Source organism: Microtus oregoni, unplaced genomic scaffold (genome assembly GCF_018167655.1).
Source record: "Microtus oregoni isolate MIOR12 unplaced genomic scaffold, Mior012 000001F_ref0000356, whole genome shotgun sequence".
Lineage (NCBI taxonomy): Eukaryota > Metazoa > Chordata > Mammalia > Rodentia > Cricetidae > Microtus > Microtus oregoni.
Window position 1 is genome coordinate 15,955,754 of NW_024543060.1, and position 19,500 is coordinate 15,975,253.

At 38.8% G+C, this 19,500-nt stretch overlaps 1 protein-coding gene across 1 annotated transcript in view; it reads left to right on the plus strand.

Moving 5' to 3' along the window:
* The window catches only part of Ccdc122 (coiled-coil domain containing 122), a 35,860-nt gene that overhangs the window by 220 nt on the left and 16,140 nt on the right, over positions 1-19,500 (plus strand). The window contains exons 2-4 of the mRNA XM_041677563.1: positions 9,178-9,268; positions 10,087-10,202; positions 19,057-19,455. Coding sequence (XP_041533497.1) covers positions 9,223-9,268; positions 10,087-10,202; positions 19,057-19,455 — 561 coding nt within the window. The 5' untranslated portion in view covers positions 9,178-9,222. The remainder of the gene's footprint in view (positions 1-9,177; positions 9,269-10,086; positions 10,203-19,056; positions 19,456-19,500) is intronic.

Consider the following 19,500-nt stretch of genomic DNA (forward strand, 5'->3'; position numbering starts at 1 on the left):
GATGGAAACATCTGGTTAGGAATGTGGGCGCCCATATTTCTCACTCTCTCCCCAATGTCCAGGAGTGGGGCTCTCTTAGTTCCCATTTTCTGCAAGAAGCAGCTTATCTGATGATAGCTGAGCAAGGTGCCAGTCTGTCGGTATAGCGAGATCATTTGATTGCTGTGTTCCTTTAGCTGAACAATAGTAGTTGGTCCTTCGATCCATGACCACCCTAGGTGTTTCATGTATGAATTCCACCACAGAGTGGGCCTTAAATCCAATCAGAGATTACATTACAGATACATTTGTATCACTATTGCACCAGTATAGCTCACAGGCAGGAAACCATTGTGGGTCACATGGTTTGTACTTGGGTTGATTATTATTTTTCTCCTCTGGTAGTATGCAGAGTACCTTTTAGTACCATGAGCCAGTACTAGTTAGTACTAGTTAGTACAGGTGAAGCCTCTATCTAGGCACCAGCTTGACTTCTCTATGTTCACTGAGGCGATTAAGTGTTGCTTTCAGTGATAGGATCTTACCATAAGCATGTGGAGACCAACCAATGGCCCAGGCAATAGCCTGAGATGTTTGGGATTTTCTTGGAGTCCTGGTTAGTGTCTCAACAATTGATGGCAATAGGGGCTTCACTTGGTGACATAAGATGTCCCCCATTATTTAAAGACTCCAAATTTCTTTCATATCTGTCTGTGTTTTAGGAACCTTTGCAGTGGTATGCATGTTTCCTTTAGTGGTAGTTGTCCCTCCCCACAGTGTTTCCGTTACTCATCTTTCCCACACCACTCCCCATTTAACCCTTCTACTCTGCCACCCCCTGCCACATCTTTCCTTAATGATAAATTTTATTTCCCCTTCATTGGGATAGCCTCACCCTTGCCCTAGTCCCCTCACCCCCGCCCAGTCAGCAGCTAACCTCAATGGTTATACTAATTATAGAACTCATATTGAAAACTTAAAAACTAACATCCACATATAAGAGAAAACATAAAAATAGTATTTTGTTTTGGCAGGGGCAGGGGTGCTGCCCTTAGTCATCTTGACCTTAGGTTTTGTTCTATCCATTTACCTGCACAATTCCTAATTTTGCTTTGTTTTATGACCTTTTAATAACATACTACTATCCCATTGTGTAAATGTACCACCTTTCCATTACCCGTTCATTATTTGATGGACATCTAGACTGTTTATAACTCCTGACTATTATGAATCCAGCCATAAATGACCATGGATGAGCAAGGTATTTGTGTAGTAGGATGTAGACTCCTATGGGTATATGCCCAAGAGTGGTGTAGCTGAATATTGAGGCAGATTAATTGCCAGCCTCCTGAGGAACTGTCACATTGATTTCCATAGTTGCTGTACAAGTTTGCGCTCCCACTAGCAACGAATAAGTGTTCCCTTCTCCCCATATCCTCCCAGCATGAGCTGTCATTTGATTTATTGAGCTTGACCATTCTGACTGGGGTAAGATGAAATCTCAAAGTAGTTTTAATTTATATTTTCCTGAGGGCTAAGGATGTTGAACATTTGTTTAAGTGTTTCTCAGCCCTCTGTATCTCATCTTTTGAGAAGTCTCTGATTAGTTCTGAACTGCATTGTTAATTGGGTTACTTGTTTTCTTGATGTTCAGGGTTTTTTGTATATTTTTAAATGTATTTTAAATATTGGCCCACTATAAGATGTGTGGTTAATAAAAGTCTTTTTCCATTCTGTAAGCTTTATCAGAATGATGGTGTCCTTTGGCACACAGAAGCTTTTCAGCTCTGTGAGGTTCTTCTTATTAACTGTTCTTAGTGCCTGTACTGTTGGTGTCTTGTTAAGAAAGCCGTTTCTGTGTTAATGAGTTCTAAACTATTCTCCACCTTCTCATCTATCAGATATTCAGGGTATCTGGTCTTACATTGAGGTTCTTGATCAATTTGGAGTTGAGTTTTGTTCAGGGTGATAAATATGGATCTGTTAGGATTATTCTACATGCAACCATACAGTTTGACCAGCACTATTTATTAAAGATGCTATCTTTCCCCTAGTTTGTATTTATGGATTCTCTATCAAAAAAGGGGTTTCCATAGAGATGTGTGTTTATGTTTAAGGTCTTCAGCTCTATCCCATTGATCAACACTTTTTTTTTGTGCCAATGACTTGCTGCGTTTATTCTTATAGCTCTTTAGTACAACTTGAAATATGGTATGGTGATACAATATTATCCAGGATTGTTTTAGCTATCCTGGGTTTTTATGTCCATATGAAGCTATATTTTTTTAAAATTAATGTGAAGAATTGTGTTGGAATTTAGATGGGAATTGTGGTCAATGGGCCATTTCACAACATTAGTCATGCCAATTTATAAGCATGAGAGATATTTTCATTTTCTGATGTCTTCTTTGTGGAGGCCCAAGAATGTGAGCCTATTTCACTTTGTCTGATGGTCAGAGAGTTTGGAGATTGCTAAAAATTGTTGATAACAACCAGGGATACACATCCTGACCCAGCTTTAATCAATTTCGATTGGATAGGATACAGGATGTTATTTAAATTTTATTGTATTTGTTGATACTTGCTTTGTATCCAAGTATGTGATTAATTTTGGAGAAAGTTGTATGAGTTACTGAGAAGAAAGTATATTCTTTTGTGTTTAGCTGAAATGTTCTATAAATGTCTGCTAGGTTCATTTGATTTATGGTGTTATTTAGCTCAAGCATATTTTTCTGTTCAGTTTTCATCTGGATAACCTGTCTATTGGTGATAGTGGGGTTTTGAAATCACCCACTATCATTGTGTTAGGATGAATATGTGATTTTAGCTGTAGTAGTGTTTCTTTTACGAACTTATCTGCATTTGGGTTTGCTGCATAAATGTTAAGAATCACAATATCCTCATATATTTTCCCTTTGATGAGTATATAGTGTCCTTCCTTATCTCTTTTAATCAGTTTTGGTTTGGGGTTTATTTTGTCAGATATTAAAATGGTTATACCTGTTTGTTTCTTGGTCCATTTTGCTGAAATACCTTATTCCATCCTTTTATCTTAAGGTAATATTTGTCTTTGGTGGTGGGGCATTTCTTGAATACAACAGAAACATAGATTCTGTTCTCCTATCCAATCTGTTAGTCTGTGTATTTTCATTGGGGAATTTTTACTATTAATATTGGGAGTTAACCATGAACTGTGCTTATTGATTGCTGTTGTTTTATTGTTATGATGTGGGATTTTTCTGCTCTTTTTGACTTACTGTTCTGTGATTGTTTGATTCTTGTGTTCTTGGGTGTAGTTTTTCTTTCTCTGTTGATTATGATTGATAGTTTTGTTGGGTATAGTAGTCTGAGATTACATCTGTGGTTTCTTAGAATTTGTAGAACATCTGTCCAGATCTTTTTGGCTTTCAGAGTCTTCATTGAGAAATCAGGGGTTACTCTAATAGGCCTGTTTTCATATGTGACTTGGTCTTTTCCCCTTACAGCTTTTAATATCCTTTCATTGAATATATTTCATTGAACTGTTTCTTTGTGTTTTCGTGGTCTTCATTAAGGAATTTATTCATATCCTCTTTAAGGTCCTTAAATATGTTCACAATTGCTACTTTGAAGTCCTTGTCTTGTGCTTTAGCTTTATAACATTTCTTAGGGCCTACTGTAATAGGGTTATTGGTTTCTAGTAGAGGCATATTATCTTGGATGTTGATGTGTTTTTGTACTGGAGTCTAGGTATCAGGAGTTATGATGATTAAGGTGTTTCTAGGTTTTGACATCTGGTCTTGTCTTTGTTGGGTGTGTGTCCTTTTCTTTGGTTCTGTTGTCCTTTCTGGATCCTAGGTAAGTGGTAGATGTGGGATCTCTGACCATGAAGATGGGCTAGGAGGAAAGACTGAGAGTAGTTGTGACAAAGAGTTAAAGGAATTTGGCCCTCAGCAAGATGGAGACGGAGTTCCCAGGGAGTAAGGTGTGGTGGGAGGAGAGGCTCCTGCAAATAGGCTACCCTAGGGAAAAGAGTAAGTCTGGAAAGATAGGGATGAAAGGTCTTGGGGGACCCTGGGCCTGTGTCATGAAGTGGGCAGTGAATGATGTTGACATGGGAGGAGGCTGCTACAGGACTAGGAGTGAGTCTGGACAGTGGATAATGAAGGACCAGAGGGATAGTGAAAATCACTTACCCGAGTCAGAACCTGATGTGGCCACTGGGGATCCAAGGCAGAAACTGTTCCTGGGTATTTGCTGCTGACACAAAGGAATATAGTTGAGTTAGATGGGGGCAGGGGAGAGCAGAGCTGGGTACCACCAAAGGTGGAGTCCCCAGGGAGTGAAGGCAGTGTGGGAGGCAGGATAGCTGTAAGCAGTCTGCTGTAAGGCTCAGGAGTCATAGTGGAGGACAGGAATGATAGTGGAAATCTGTCCCTCCGTCTCATGATCAATCTAGGCCAAGTGTTTAGCCATCTTCCCAGCCTCCACTGTAGTAAATCTTTTAATGATTTGATTTATGGATTTCTTGTAGATGGAATATAGTAATATATATATATACATATATATATTTAAAAAGAGAATAAATGAGTATCAATTTATGTAATTCTAATTAATTATCAGTAGATGGCAGGAGATTGTTTTCTTTTCTTTTCTTTTTTTTCCCCTCCCTTTTTTAGGTTCTGCCATAGAGATCAAGAAAACAAAACCAAACTTAACCAAACACACACATACATACACACAACACACACACACACGTGCGCATGCGCTTAAAACAAAACTCAACATAATGTTCTCCAATTTTTTTCAAGGATAGTTGATATAATTAAATGTTATATAAGTTCTTCAACTGATGTTGATTCATGATTCAGAAATAAAGATTGAGAAATATCAGTTATTTTCTTATCATATGAATCCAATGTTCTTCATTATTGATGTTATGTCATCAGATATTTGAGGGAGTGCAAAAAGAGTAGAGTACTATTTGCCTTTATGGGGTATAGCCTAAGGGTAAAATAGAATAACATGTTGAAAATTATAAGAATTTTTTTTGAATAGTCAGGAACTTGGTGAATGTTTTGCCTAGCAAGTAAGTAAATCATACTACCTGTGTTCAAAATGAGCTCCATCTCACTGCAGAACCTAAAATGTTGTCTAGCATAGTATGTAGAGAAACAAGTCTACTAAAAAGAGAGAATCGTGTATGCGTAGACAGATCACACAAGCTATCTTAAAGAAGATGGTATCTGAATTAGAACTGACTTAAAAGACTGACTATAATATGGGTGTGGTCAGAACTGTCACAGGAACATTGTCCTGTCGAAACGTGTTGAAGTGGAGTGGAGATAGATAGATTATGGGTCTGAGCATGCTATGTATGTGCCAGGCATTTCGAGGTCTCTGCCCTTTTGAAACGCCTATTGGTTGAAGGATGTAGAACAGGAACAAATGTAAAAGAAACCAGTGGTAATAACTGCTATTGAGCAAAATAGGACTGGAGACATGTGTCAGCAAAGTGTTTGCATACATAAATACCCAATAAGTCAGTTCCCACAAAGCCCACACAAAAAAGTCTGGCACAGTAGTGATGCCTGTAATATCACACTGGGGAGGCAGAGACAGGAAGGTCCCTGGGGCGTGCTGACCAGTCAGTCTAGCCGAACCAGTGACTTTCAGGTTCAGCAAGAGAGTCTATTTCAAAACTAAAAAGATGGAGAAAGTTATTGGGAAAGGTACTCACTCAACATCTATCTACCGCTGCCTCCACCTTTGCATGCACACATGGAAAGAGAAAGAGGGGAAGGAGGAAGCAAAGCAAGGAGACAGGGTGAAAGAATAGGGTTGTGTTTTAGAAGGATTTTCTGCTAGCATAGTGTTTGGAAGTGGTAATGGAAGATTGGATTCCAGTATTGCTTAAAGGTGGCCAGTAAGTTTTACAGAAAGTGTTACAGCATCTGAAGGAATAAGGAATCAAGCTGCAACCTTGTCCCTTGTGTGAGACAAGCAAAGCAATGGCCTTGGACATCCTTCTTATGGGATATCTCTAAGGACTTCCCAAAGGAGCAATGAACACAAACAATGAACTCTCTTTATCTTTGGCAAGTCTAGTTAAATTGTCCTGAGCGCTACATCTTTCTGGAGGCTTCTGTAATAATAACCTGTGTTTTGAGTTCTGAACAATATTGAGATATAGAAAACTATGAAAGAGCAGATTTAGTAATGATGCGTGAGGATGCGGAGACCAAGAGTTTATTTTAAAAATTGAAATGCCTGTTCAAATTTCAAGGGGAGATATGAAGTAGACAGTCTGGTCAGAATCTATAGCTCAAGAAAGATATTCAGGCTGAAGATGTGGATTTAAGAACACTTTGCCTCTAGCTGGATCTTAAAATATTGAACTGAGTGGCATACCGTATTTGGAGGAACAGAAAAGAGGTAGGTGAAGACACTATCAGAACTAAGGAAGATGAAAATAACCAGCAAAAGAAACAATATATTTATTGTGTTTCAGAGGGGGGCACCATGTTGTCAATAGGTCAAATAAAAGGAAGATTGAATTGGTCCTTTGAATGTGGACACGTGGAGGACAGATACCATGTGGAGGTGCTCTGAAGGTGGCATGGTGGATGCTTGACTCTGGTGGGCTCAAGAAGAATAAGGGAAGAGGATAATAAGTATCTTGGCTATAGAAAGGCTGCTTTCTGAAGGAGATCATGGGAAGGGGAGGTGGCATTCCTCTTGGTTAGATTTGGGATAATATATATAGCCAGAAAAATAAGGAAAGTATTTTGATACTCTGTTCAGAGTTAAGTCTGTGAGGACATTATAGTTAGTGAATTGAGGAAGAGGCAGTATTTCTGGCTTCTAGTTAGAGCCAAAAGGTAAAGAGGTTGGAGATGTGCTGAAAGTGAAGCTGGATTTCAGGGAGTACAAAGGATGAGTTGGGGTAACTGTGTCAAGTTAAGGGATGTACCAAGCTCAATGGGGATAAACCTTTATAGAAGAGAATGATTATACAGTGTAATGGGACCAGTGTCCAGCTTTAGGCAGGTAGTACAAGAGGCACTGGTTCTGACAGGGGAGCACTTCAAGAGTTAGGGAAGTCCACAGGTGGGGGTGACTACCTGGACTTCTGGAAGCTGGTGTGGCCTCTTGTCGAGCAGAGGGTCTCTGTCTAAGTTGTAGGCTGGGACATGAAGAAAACGAGGAGGTGACTGGGGTAAGAGTGAGCGGCCGGGGAGAGGTTAGACTTGCTAGGAAGAAAAGTTCACCATATCTTAAAGGGAACTCAGAGCATGGAGTTGGTTCCCTATTGAATCATGCAAATTGGGGCGCTGAAGCTACTGTCCCGAAATAGTTCCTCAAACAAGAAAAGTAGGCAATAACAGTGTGAGTAGAAAAGAAGAAGTTCCGTGGTGAGACGTGTGCTGAGCACACAGAGAGTCCCGGGGCAGTCCCCAGGCAATGTAGACATGATTCTTCCTCTTCACAGGTAGTCCTCTAGCGTAGTTTAGCATTAGGAATATGGACTTTGGTACCAAATACATGAATTCAACTCACATCACAGTAGCGACTGTATAAATTCCTCGATCTGTTTGTGCCTCGGTGAGCATTTTGTAAATATCACAGAATCAAATGAGTTCATATGTAAAAATACTTAGAACACTACCAAGAGCAGAATAAATATTATACATAATGCTTAAGAAAATCTGAAGTACTTAGCATCCAGCACAAGTAGACATGAAATAAACACTGAGCACTGTAGTCAATTGAAAGCATTGGGCAAGCAAGGCATAAAGTATATGTTCTCAAGGCAGGTAGGTAAAATGAAGGATGAAGCCTTTTGACCATAAAATGAAAGAAACAAGCTAGAGAATGTAAGATTTGGATCCACCAATTCTGAGCAGTTCTGTGTGTGATGAGGGAAGGACGTAGAGCAGAGGCGTGAGCAGGGAATGAACTTAGAACCAGGAAGATGTTAGGAATGAAGGAAGTTCCAAGTGAAATTTAAGGAAGTGACATGAAGCCATAGGATAGGATCCTAACTTCTCACTTGACTTTGACAATGTACTAGCTAAACTTTCAGGGTTTCTTCCACTTGTAAGATATTTTTGCATAGGTTTCAATCTCCTCACCTCGGGAGCAATTCAGTTTTTTTGATTTTCTTTCTTATTTTTATGTAATACATCTCGATCATTTAAGTTTTAGTTTAAAAGGCATGTATAACTTGTTTGTGTGTGTGCATGTGTGTGTGGTATTGTGTTTTATTGTGTTTAATCCTTAGGAAAAATGACCAGTGATTGCTGAAAATTCTCTGTGGAGGTATCTTTACATGTGCTTGTCATTTAGGACGTTTTGTTTTTTGTTTGTTTGTTTGTCTTGGGAAGTTTGGAATGACTTAGATTTACAGGTTAGATTTACAGCATCTATAGAAATCTTGGGGTTTTGCTCACAATTAGCTAGCTCACTGAAAATTTCCATATACACAGATGTTAAATAGGAGGTGGTAGCTTCCAGTCTCAACAGCATTTGTTGACATTGAGTCCACTTTTTCATACTGAGAACTTGTGTCATTTCCTCTGGGCAGGCACATTCTGACGCTGTTGTTCCTGGAACCTACAATGCCCTCAGGTTGTCACCACACCACTCTGCTAGTGCAATTCTTTCTCTTCCTTTTCTCATGGAATAAAGTCTCTATGCCTTTATCATATAAGTTGCCCCTAAGTAAAAGGTAAATATGTTTTCAAACCTGCGTAGGACCTGCCCTGATCAAAATAACACTGGACAGAAATTTTTAAATGTTCTTAGAATAATTTCTTACATGTGCTCATTAAAATCTATTTCAACACAGTACTTACTGAAAGTCCCTGCTTCTAATCCATAATAATTACTCATCATAGGTCAGGTATTGCGCATGTGTGTGTGTGTCATATAGGATTATATTATAATATCTTTAATTATTACCTTGCCCTGTGAAGCTTCACAGAAGATAAAAGAAGATATCACAGAAGATAAAAGAAAAAGATCTTCCTTAACTCCTAACTGCTAAAAGCAAACAAACCAAGATTTTTTTCTTCCTATATCTCATTTAATTATTGTGTTTAATTATTGATACTAATAGTGAGCAGTCTTTAATCATCCTTGTAATGTATGAACAACTGTTAGGATCATGAATATGTGACAGGAAAAGAGGGAAAAGTGAAACATGTTGTTTTGTAGGAGTAAAGGAGAACCAACCCAGGGAAAGGAGCTAATAGACAAAGAATGTCAGACGACAAAGAAAGGAAGAATGAAGGCATTCCTAAAGAAGGTAAGGAAGCAGTCTTAACAGCGGATGAAAATGAATGAGAGGATCATGGTGTTAAAATGGGGAGCAAGTTGGGGGAGGAGGAAGCAGTCATGTTTCATCAGGGGTAGACGTACACAAGGTTTATATTCTTTATGTAACACTTAAAAAACAGGACTTCATAACTAAGAAATGCTGAGAGTGTGTGGGGGAGGGGTCTTCCCCAGAGTAGAACATACCAATTCGTTATCAGATACCAAGTGGTCAGCCTGAAAACATATATACAAATTAAGTTATGCAAACCAAGCAGGTTGTACTTATGCATTTAGTTTATATGTATATATATGTGTGTGTATGTTTGTATATATGAATACACATACATATATGCATGTGACAACAATTTTTAAAAAGGTCATGAATTTGAAAAAAGAGTGAAGGGGACACATGGGGAGCTTGGAGGAATTTATGAGTTAAAATTTCAAAAAATTAAATAGTTAAAAGCTCAGGACTACAATGAAAAACAATTGACCATAAGTGTTTTCACTTACTGTGGCAGCATGGTAATTGCAACATGTGCAGCGGTTCTGTATTAAGAAGTTAAAACAATCTTATTTGCTCTGCTCTATGAAGAACTGGTACAGCACTGAGGCAAGCAACCTTGAAGTGACATTAATATTGCCTTGTTCTTGGTTTTGCTTAGGGACAGAAATGGAGGCTATCAATCCTAAATTTAGTTATTTATAAGAATAAAACATGGGTTTTAATGAATCTCTAGAAAGAAATGTGACTTTCTTAAAATGGCTGCATTTAATTTTTATTAACTACCTTATTCCTTTGTCTAGCTCTGAGCAAAGAAGACACATCTTCATTAACTGATGTTGTAGAGCAAGTTGCAAAACAACAGCAATCACAAACATCAGAAATAGAAAAACATAAGAAAGTTCTGCTCCATTTGCAGGTAACCAATTTCATATAATCTTTGAAATGTCTCTAGCTTCTTCCGAATTTTTAGTGACATGTAGCTTATGAAGACTAGCCAGGGACTGGGAGAGCACTTTAGTTGGTAAAGCGCTTGCCACACAGTCAAGAGGATCTGCGTTTGATGCTCCATGCTTGCATGGTGGCATGTGGAGAAAGGCTGATCCCTGTGGTTCACTGGCTAGCCAGCCTAGTCTATGGCAGACTCCAAGCCAGTGGGAGATCCTTTGTTATAAAACAAAGTAGATGGTGCTTGAGGAGCAACAGCAGAGGCTTCCTCTAGTTTTCAAGTTCATGTACATACACACATACACTAACAGTAACGCTACCACCACTACACAAAAAAAGAAGTAGTATTGGGAGGTTCACTTTACGTTTATAGTTATTCCCTCAAGTGTTTTGTTCTCCCAAAGTGGTCTGTATAAATGTTCTGGGTTTATAGAATATCTCGTACTTCCATGAAGTGTCAATGTAGCTACAATGTCATTATAGCTATGGTATAAGTACATAAAACCCAACTTATCACATAGAATTATTTAAAATTCATCCTATGGGATATATAAAACTATAAATTGAAGTAAATTAGTGACTGGTGTCCAGTGAACGCCTCAAGTAGCCTTCCCTTAAGTTCTTTCCTCTTCATAGTGTACTCTCATTATTCTGCAAGGAACATGGGGCCATCTTGGTCTTGTATGAAATATAATTGAACAAAATTACACTCTATGAATATGACTAGAGAAAGGAAACTGTGTTTGTAAAGGTGTTATTACATAGACCATAGAAATGAAAAGAATAGACTCCAGAGCTAAACTGTCCTGCTTTCATGGCTAATTTTGCATATTTAGCTCTACAATTTAATTTGCCAGTGTCTCTTCTGCCTCTTTTGTAAAATGGAGAGACTAATGGGGTATGACTGTAAAGGTTTTCTGACTATTAGAATAAACTTGTAATTATATAGAAGTATCATTGTGGAGGCCACAGTGGACAATAGGACTTGATTTTGGCATTTACTTATGTATTAATGTATTCACAGATATATAATAATAATAATCATGTTAAAGTAATATAGATGGTCTATATATTTCCACTATTATTAGTCATTCCTAAAATATTTGCAAAATAGAATATAATACAAAGCAATGTCTTAGATTTCTATAAAGAATTTTTGTGTCTTATTTTTTATAAAATTTCAGAGATGATTTTATTTAACATGACTCTCTATTTTTGAGTAAAAATTTATTCTTGCACTGTTTATCACCTTTGGATGAGGGAGACAAAAAAATCAAACAAATAATTTCATGCCACATGGTATTATCTGTTGATGGAGTCTGCTTATTTGTTCCCAGCTTCCCAGACCCGAAATAACCACACAGAAACGATATTATTTGCAATACTGTTTGGCCAATAGCTTAAGTGTATTGCTAGCTAGCTCTTATATTCTAAACTAACCCATCTCCATTAATTTGTGCATCACCACAAGGCTGTGGCCTACTGGCAGAGTTCTGGTGGACTCTGGTGGGGGCATCTGCCTCCTGTGGCAGCTACATGTCTTCTCCCCTATTCTGCCTACTCTCTCTCTCTGCATCTCTGTTCAGATTTCCTGCCTGGCTTTACTCTGTTAAGCCATTGGCCGAAATCAGCTTTATTCATTAACTAATAAAAGCAACACATATGTAGAAGGATTCCCACACCAATCATCAGTGTTAGAAGCATGAACCCCATCCATATTTAACACAGGAAAGACTTTTCACTAAAGAAGTGATCTTTGAAAGTCAAGATTTAAAAACAGCTGGAGTGCTGAATACCTGGGACAAGTTTCAGAGTGAGAGGTTTGGAGGTTAATGTTCCAGAGAGTTCTCAGAGGCTTATCATAGCATTGGCACGTTCACGGCACTGGAAATACTTTGGCAATGGCATAGTGTAGAGAAGGTTTGGAGAAATGGTGAAAGCTATATATGGTGATGAGAGACTTGTATTTTATTCTGAAATCAATAAGATTCAAATGGATTTAGAATCAAAGATTCAATAAAAATGTTTGTTATAGAAAGAGAATTCTAGGTACATAAAAAGTACATGTTACAATATTTACTTAGGACAAAACCAGTCAGTAAATTAGGAATAGACAAGAATTCCCTCAATCTAAAAGAAAAGAGCATCTGTGTAAGAACAACCATATGTCTGAGACTGAAATGTTTTCCTCAAGTGATCAGGAACAAAACAAGGTGCTTCCTTTTATTCTTATTCAAAATGGTACTTGTAATTCAAAGCAGTGCTTCATGTAAGAAGAAGAAAAACAATGCATCTAGACAGGAGGAAGTAAACCTCTTAAGCAGTTACTCATGGCGTGGCTACTTTCAGAAAAATTCCAAAATCCTGAAAAGGCTATTAATATTAATAAGAGTTTTAAAATATAATAGAATATCAATATTATTATTATTAAAACTATTATATATCTATTTATGGGCAAGAGATGATCAGAAAATTTTAAAGCAGCATCATTTATGATGGTACCAAAACTATGCATTAAGTAGAGATGAACCATTTGGCAAATGGTAAACAAGCCAAGTATGAATGAGAGACATTAAAGACCTAATATACCATCTTCATGAATGGTAGTTCTCCCAATGGTAAAATAGTAAAATGTTAGCACTTCCAATTCTATACATAGAATAAAAGCCATCTCAAGCAAAAATCCTACCTTAGTTTTGTTTTGACCAACTGATTCTAAGACTGGATAGAGAGACAAAGAACCTACAAATGGCCAAAGTAACTTTGAAGAACATTGTTGGAATTCTTATACTTCCTGGACTACTTCCTAGCAGTCAATTTTCTAGTTCTCCAAATGCCAACTAAATCTAAATAGCTCAATTTAATTCTGACATTGCCTGATGTTAGTTAGCATCAACCCTCACGTACACATATTAACCATGACACACATTATGATAACAGACAGATAATGAAAAATAGATATAGAATAGATATATGAAAGATAGAGAATAGATAGATAAATGATAGATAGGTAGATATATGGTAGATAGATAGTAGCTAGGTGATAGATAGTAAATAAATAGATGATAGAGATAGATTAATAAAATTTAAAAGTCAAAATCTATCAGAATTAAAAATGTAAAGGTTTTGAATTTACTGACCTTGGTTTTATCTTAGTAAGATGGGGCAGAAGGAGAAAAGAAGTAGTGGTAACAATATATTTCTAGTTTAAGGGTGAAAATAGATCCAAGGAAACATGCTAAAACTAGTAACAAAATATAATGGTCTATTACATTAGTTTAAGAAAGAAAAAAAGTAGCCGGCTGATCGTGGCACAAGCCTTTAATCTCAGAACTCAAGAGGCAGAGGCAGGAGGATCTCTGTGAAATTAGAGGCAAGGCTGGACTACAAGAGCTAGTTCCAGGACAGGCTCAAAAGCTACAGAAAAACCCTGTCTCAAACAATTAAAAAAAGGAAGGAAGGAAGGAAGGAAGGGGAAAAAAGAAGGAAGAAAAGAAGGAAGAAAAGAGGTGATGCAATTGATAGACATGTTTACACTCTGTTAACATTGATAATTTGATTATAGCCAAGGGAACATCTGTTCTTTTTTCTTATAAATGTGCCCATCATTTCCTAAACGTGAATTGAGCTTCTAGTTTGTGACAGGCACTGTCTTAAGAGGAAGATGGTGATGAAGAAGACAGACAAGGTTCTTACTTTCTTTTTTGTTGTTTGTTTGTTTGTTTTGTTTTCAAGATGTGTTTTCTCTGTAGCTTTGGAGACTGTCCTGGAACTGACTCTGTAGACCAGACTGGCCTTGAACTCACAGAGATCTGCCTGCCTCTGCCTCCTGAGTGCTGTGATTAAAGGCGGCGTGCGCCACAACTACCCAGCTCTTACTTACTTTCTTTTTTCTTTTTTTATTACTTAAAAAATACCAATCCAAATTCCCACTCCTTCCCGTCCTCCCCGTCCCCTCCCTCTCCCTCCACAGACCCTCCCCCCACCCCTCCAACCCTAAGGGAGTGCCAAGTACTTTCCCTGTGGAAAGTCCAAGGCCCTCCCTATTATGTCTAGGTTGAGCAAGGTTTATATCCAAAGAGAATAGGATCTCATGAAGCCAGTACATACGGTAGAGATACATCCTAGTGCCACTATCAGTGGCCCTTCAGTCTAATAGAGGAAGAAAACAATAAGCTAACTAAGAGTCACAGATCGGTGTTGTAAAGGAAGTAGGATAGGATAATATGTTGAGAGTAACAGGGAGGGTGTGAGTTGCTACTTCTTGTTTTGATTTAACCAAGGTTCCCCTGAGGAATAATAACAATTATTGAATGTGAACAGTGAGGAGACAAAGGATTTTAAACAATTTTTGTTTATTATTATTGTGGAATATTTGTATACTGTGTAAAGATATTTTGCTGCAATTGGTTTAATAAAGAGCTGGATGTCCAATAGCTAGGCATGAGGTATAGGTGGGATTTCCACGGAAGGAAGAGAAGAGGAGGAGGAATCAAGGGGCAAAAGACATGAGGAGACACAGAGGAAGCAGGATGGTTAGTACATGACAGCACACAGATTAATAAAAATGGGTTAAGTTACAAGAGCTAGTTGAGATAAGCCTAAGCTAAAGGTAAAGCTTTCTTAATTAATACAGAGTCTCAGTTGTTATTTGGGAACTGGCTGGTGGGACAGAAAAAGGTTTTTTACATATTATTATTATTACTTTTGTATGACATGTGAATTCAGGCACCCATATGCTACAGTGCATGCATTGATGTCAGAAGATAACTTTGTGGAGTTGCTTATCGTCTTCCAAATGAATTCATGTTATCAAGCAATCAAGGCATGCACTTTAGCTGCTCACCTGCCTTGCTGGCCTGAGGCAGGAAATTTTATGGTAGATGGATCAACAACTAAAGATGGCCTTAATTAGGAAGGACCTGGGCATGACGGATAACCAGGGAGGGTGCTGGAAAACAAGAGTGTAGTAAATGAGTAGGAGGGGCAGCAAATAGGGATTAGGATTATTGCATACATGGCTTTATAAGCCTCTTGCAGGGATTAAAATTGTGTCATTAATGTGACAGGACACCATGAGTGAGAAGCACTTGAGCAGGGAAGCATGCCGTGTGTTTTATGTTTTAAAAAGATTTTTCTGCTTACAAATGGGACCTAGCTGGTGAAGAGGGGCAGGAATAGAAATAAGATGAGTTAGAAGCCAGGCTGTACCACATATGATAAAGATATGTCAGGAATAAGTTTGAGGTGTTCATCTGTTTATTTGTTTGTTTATTAGTGCTGGGATGGAACCCAGGGCCTCATATGTGCTGCATAAATGTTCTGCCACTGGACTACATTCTCTCCCCAAATTGGAGATTTTATATTGTTGTTCCAATCAGCAAGTACTGTTGGTAAATAGAATGTAGAGCAAATGAAAAGAATCAGGAATGACTTCTTGGCTTTTGACTGTCCGGGTGAAAAGCAGTACAGTTTGCAGAAATCAGTGGAGCTGTGGGAGAAGTGGTTTGGTGTGTTTCGAGTATTTGGTGAATATGTATGTGTAGTTGACTGGCTCTGCCAGGAAAACAGCAGAGGAGTCTTGTGTAGAAGGGTTTGAAATTAAAGCTCACTTGTTTACAAACCTTTCTTCCAGCACTTTAAACTGACTTAAAGGGAATGACAGTCGTAGACAGAAAGAAAGAAGGATGGCAAGGGTCCTGCAGTTATTTGAGTGGAATTTGATGTGGAATTGGACAAACAGTTAAATATAGAACTATAGAAAGAGGATTAAACAGAGATTGTTTCTCGAGGTGGTCCTGTGGGCTATGTCTGTGACTTCGTGCTGTGCTGATGTGTACTTCTGATCTCTTTATACACTCTATGACGTATTACTGTTAGTTTACAGATCCTCTAGTTGCCTGTCTCTTTCAGAATTCAGGTAGGACCTACCCACAATTGATCAGAGTGTGCTGTGACCTCACAGATCTTACAAAGAATTCTGTAGTCTCTGTCCCATTTGGTACTGTCATGCCCAGGCCTTGCATCGTAGCTTTACATTTGCCGTGTTTTCCTAACTGAGAGCGTGCAGACCAGGCCAAGCCAAGCTAGGTCACATGGTGTGGAGCTTTCCATTCCCCACGCTCTATCTCTCCCCATTTAATACAAGGAAATTCCCAGTGGTCTCCGTGTCTGAAAGGAAATGGGATTCAAAGGGCTTCTGTCTGTGGGTATGATGCTGTAACTCTCCTAATGTTCCCACTTTAAGTTCCTCATCATGGCTGGCTATGACAATGAGGCTGTGACTCTTCTAAGAAGGCTCATTCTTTATATATATATATATATATATATATATATATATATATATATATTTATTTATTGAAGAAAAAAAATTTCTGCCTCCACCCAGCCTCCCATTTCCCTCCCCTTCCTCCCACTCCTCTCCTCCTTCCCCCACTCCTCTCCCCCTCCCTCTCCAGTCCAAAGAGCAGTCAGGGTTCCCTGCCCTGTGAAAAGTACAAAGTCCTCCCCCCTCCATCCTGGTCTAGGAAGGTGAACATCCAAACTGGCTAGGCTCTCACAAAGCCAGAACATGAAGTAGGATCAAGACCCCATGCCATTGTCCTTGGCTTCCCAGCAGCCCTCATTGTCCGCCATATTCAGAGAGTCCGGTTTTATCCCATGCTTTTTCGGTCACAGTCCAGCTGGCCTTGGTGAGCTCCCAATAGATCAGCCCCACTGTCTCAGTGGGTGGGTGCACCCCTTGTGGTCCTGACTTCTTTGCTCATGTTCTCCCTCCTTCTGCTCCTCATTGGGACCTTGGGAGCTCAGTCCAGTGCTCCAGTGTGGGTCTCTGTCTCTATCTCCATCCATCGCCAGATGAAGGTTCTATGGTGATATGCAAAATATTCATCAGTATGGCTATAGGATCTGGTCATTTCAGGTTCCCTATTCTCAGTTGCCCCAGGAACTAACTGGGGACATCGCCCTGGGCACCTGGGAGCCCCTCTAGGTCCAAGTCTCTTGCCAACCCTAAGATGGCTCCCTTAATTAAGATATGTGCTTCCCTGCTCCCCTATCCAACCTTCCTTTATCCCAATCATCCCATTTCCCCAAGTTCCCCCCATCCTCCCCTTCTCACTTTCTCTCCCCATCTCCCCTTACCCCCTCCCACTCCACCCCCAAGATCCCAATTTTTTGCCTGGCAATCTTGTCTACTTCCCATAACCAGGAGGGTAGCTATATGTTTTTCTTTGGGTTCACCTTCTTATTTAGCTTCTTTAGGGTATCATATTATAGACTCACTGACCTTTATTTGTGGCTAGAAGCCAATTATGAGTGAGTACATCCCATGTTCATCTTTTTGGGTCTGGGTTACCTCACTCAGGATAGTGTTTTCTATTTCCATCCATTTGCATGCAAAATTCGAGAAGTCATTGTTTTTTACGGCTGAGTAGTACTCTAATGAGTATATATCCCACACTTTCTTCATCCATGATTCTATTGAAGGACATCTAGGTTGTTTCCAGGTTCTGGCTATTACAAATAATGCTGCTATGAACATAAGAAGGCTCATTCTTAAGAGCAAATTCGTGTTAGCTTTCTTTCGATGAACCTGTTTTCTTCTATAATTTGTGATAGTCATTGTGTTCCCAATGTGCTAAATACATTTCCATCCCATGAAGCTGAGTTTGGTCATGTGACTAACTAGCATTAGCCCATGGGAATCAAGCAAAAAGCTTTAGGAAAGCTCTTACACAGTCGTACTTCCACTTCTTTGTTTGCTAGCATGAGGACATAACTCCGGAGCTTAATGCATGCAGGGCAAAGCCGAGATATTCTAGTCAGCCCAGTGAACCCTGCAGGCATTTAAAATAGGTCGTTCAGTCCTTCTCTTCACCCCACTGCCCTCTGCATTCTTCCCCTTCCTACTCTCCACCTTACGCATCACCTAGCAACACCAACCTCTCCCAGGCATGTCCATGATAAATATCACTGAGGTCTTGTGCTGTGGCAATTGATCCAAATAGAAATAGGTTAGGGAGGGAGGAAGGAAAGTCTGATTTGGGGGCATGGTGGATTTGAAGTGGCCTGTGGCAGTGGCATATAGAACTCAGTAACCACATATAGTCTGTGACCGTCAGTGGAAAATAGAAAAGCTGGGACTAGTTCTGTAATTACTTAATTACACACATACACTGACAAGAAGAAATATGATGGCTGCACCCTGAGGACGTCCTGTATTTGAAGGAGTTGTTGAGACGGAGAAGTAGTAAGAAGTGACTAAGGAGATCCAAAGAAACTGGTGAGATGAAAACCAGGGTTTAATAAGGATGCGTGAGTCAGAGACAGCGGGTACCCCGGGAAAGCATAGATACCTTTATGTTCATTTTGCAAGTGGAGGAAGTGAGATTGGCTCATGTGTGATCATAGAGGTTGGTAAAAAGCAGTAAAGACGCTGGAACCTAGTCTTTAGGTTACTTAACTCTGGGCCATATAAATTTTACCACATTGTCTTATTTGAATGAATACTTCTGGTACCTATAAATGCGTTTTTAAAATAACTAAATATCTCCATTATTCATAAGATGCTAAATTATATAACTCTAAGACTTTAGAATTAAGTAATCAAGCAAGAAATATAAAACTCTGGGACCCTTCTGTAATTCTATAAGTGTATATTGTGCAATTGCATGTCTTCTATTATGAGTCATTTTTTAATATCTTATAAAGGTATATTTTTATGTTGTGACTTTTTATGTGCATTATGAGTCAAAATAATGACTTTCCTCTGTGATGAATACAAATGAATTAATCATTCCTGATATTTATGGAATTTATTACAGATTGAACTTCATGATCTTGAAAATCAAATAGCAGCTACTGCTGCAGAAGCTAAAGAAACAGAGAGGCAGATGCACCAGCAAGATGCTGCCATGGAGAATTCCAGACTTCGGTGTGGACTCTTGGAAGCTCAGATTGAGTCCTTACATTCAGAAACTGTAAAGCTTAAATTTGATTCAGAAACAGCCCAAGAAAATTTCAAGGAAAAAATGATAAAATATAATGCATATTATGCAAAAATAAAAGCCTATAAAGATAGCTTAGGAGAGATAGACAGCAAATGCTCATTTATGACTGAACTCTATGAAAAGCGAGATCTCATCAAAAACCTAAAGACAATGAAAGAAGATCTTATGGAAAATCTCCAAAATCCACAAAGGAGCTATGCAATACAAATACAGGTTTGAAGTATTACTTACTAAACCCTTTTCTGGTTTTTGTAAGTA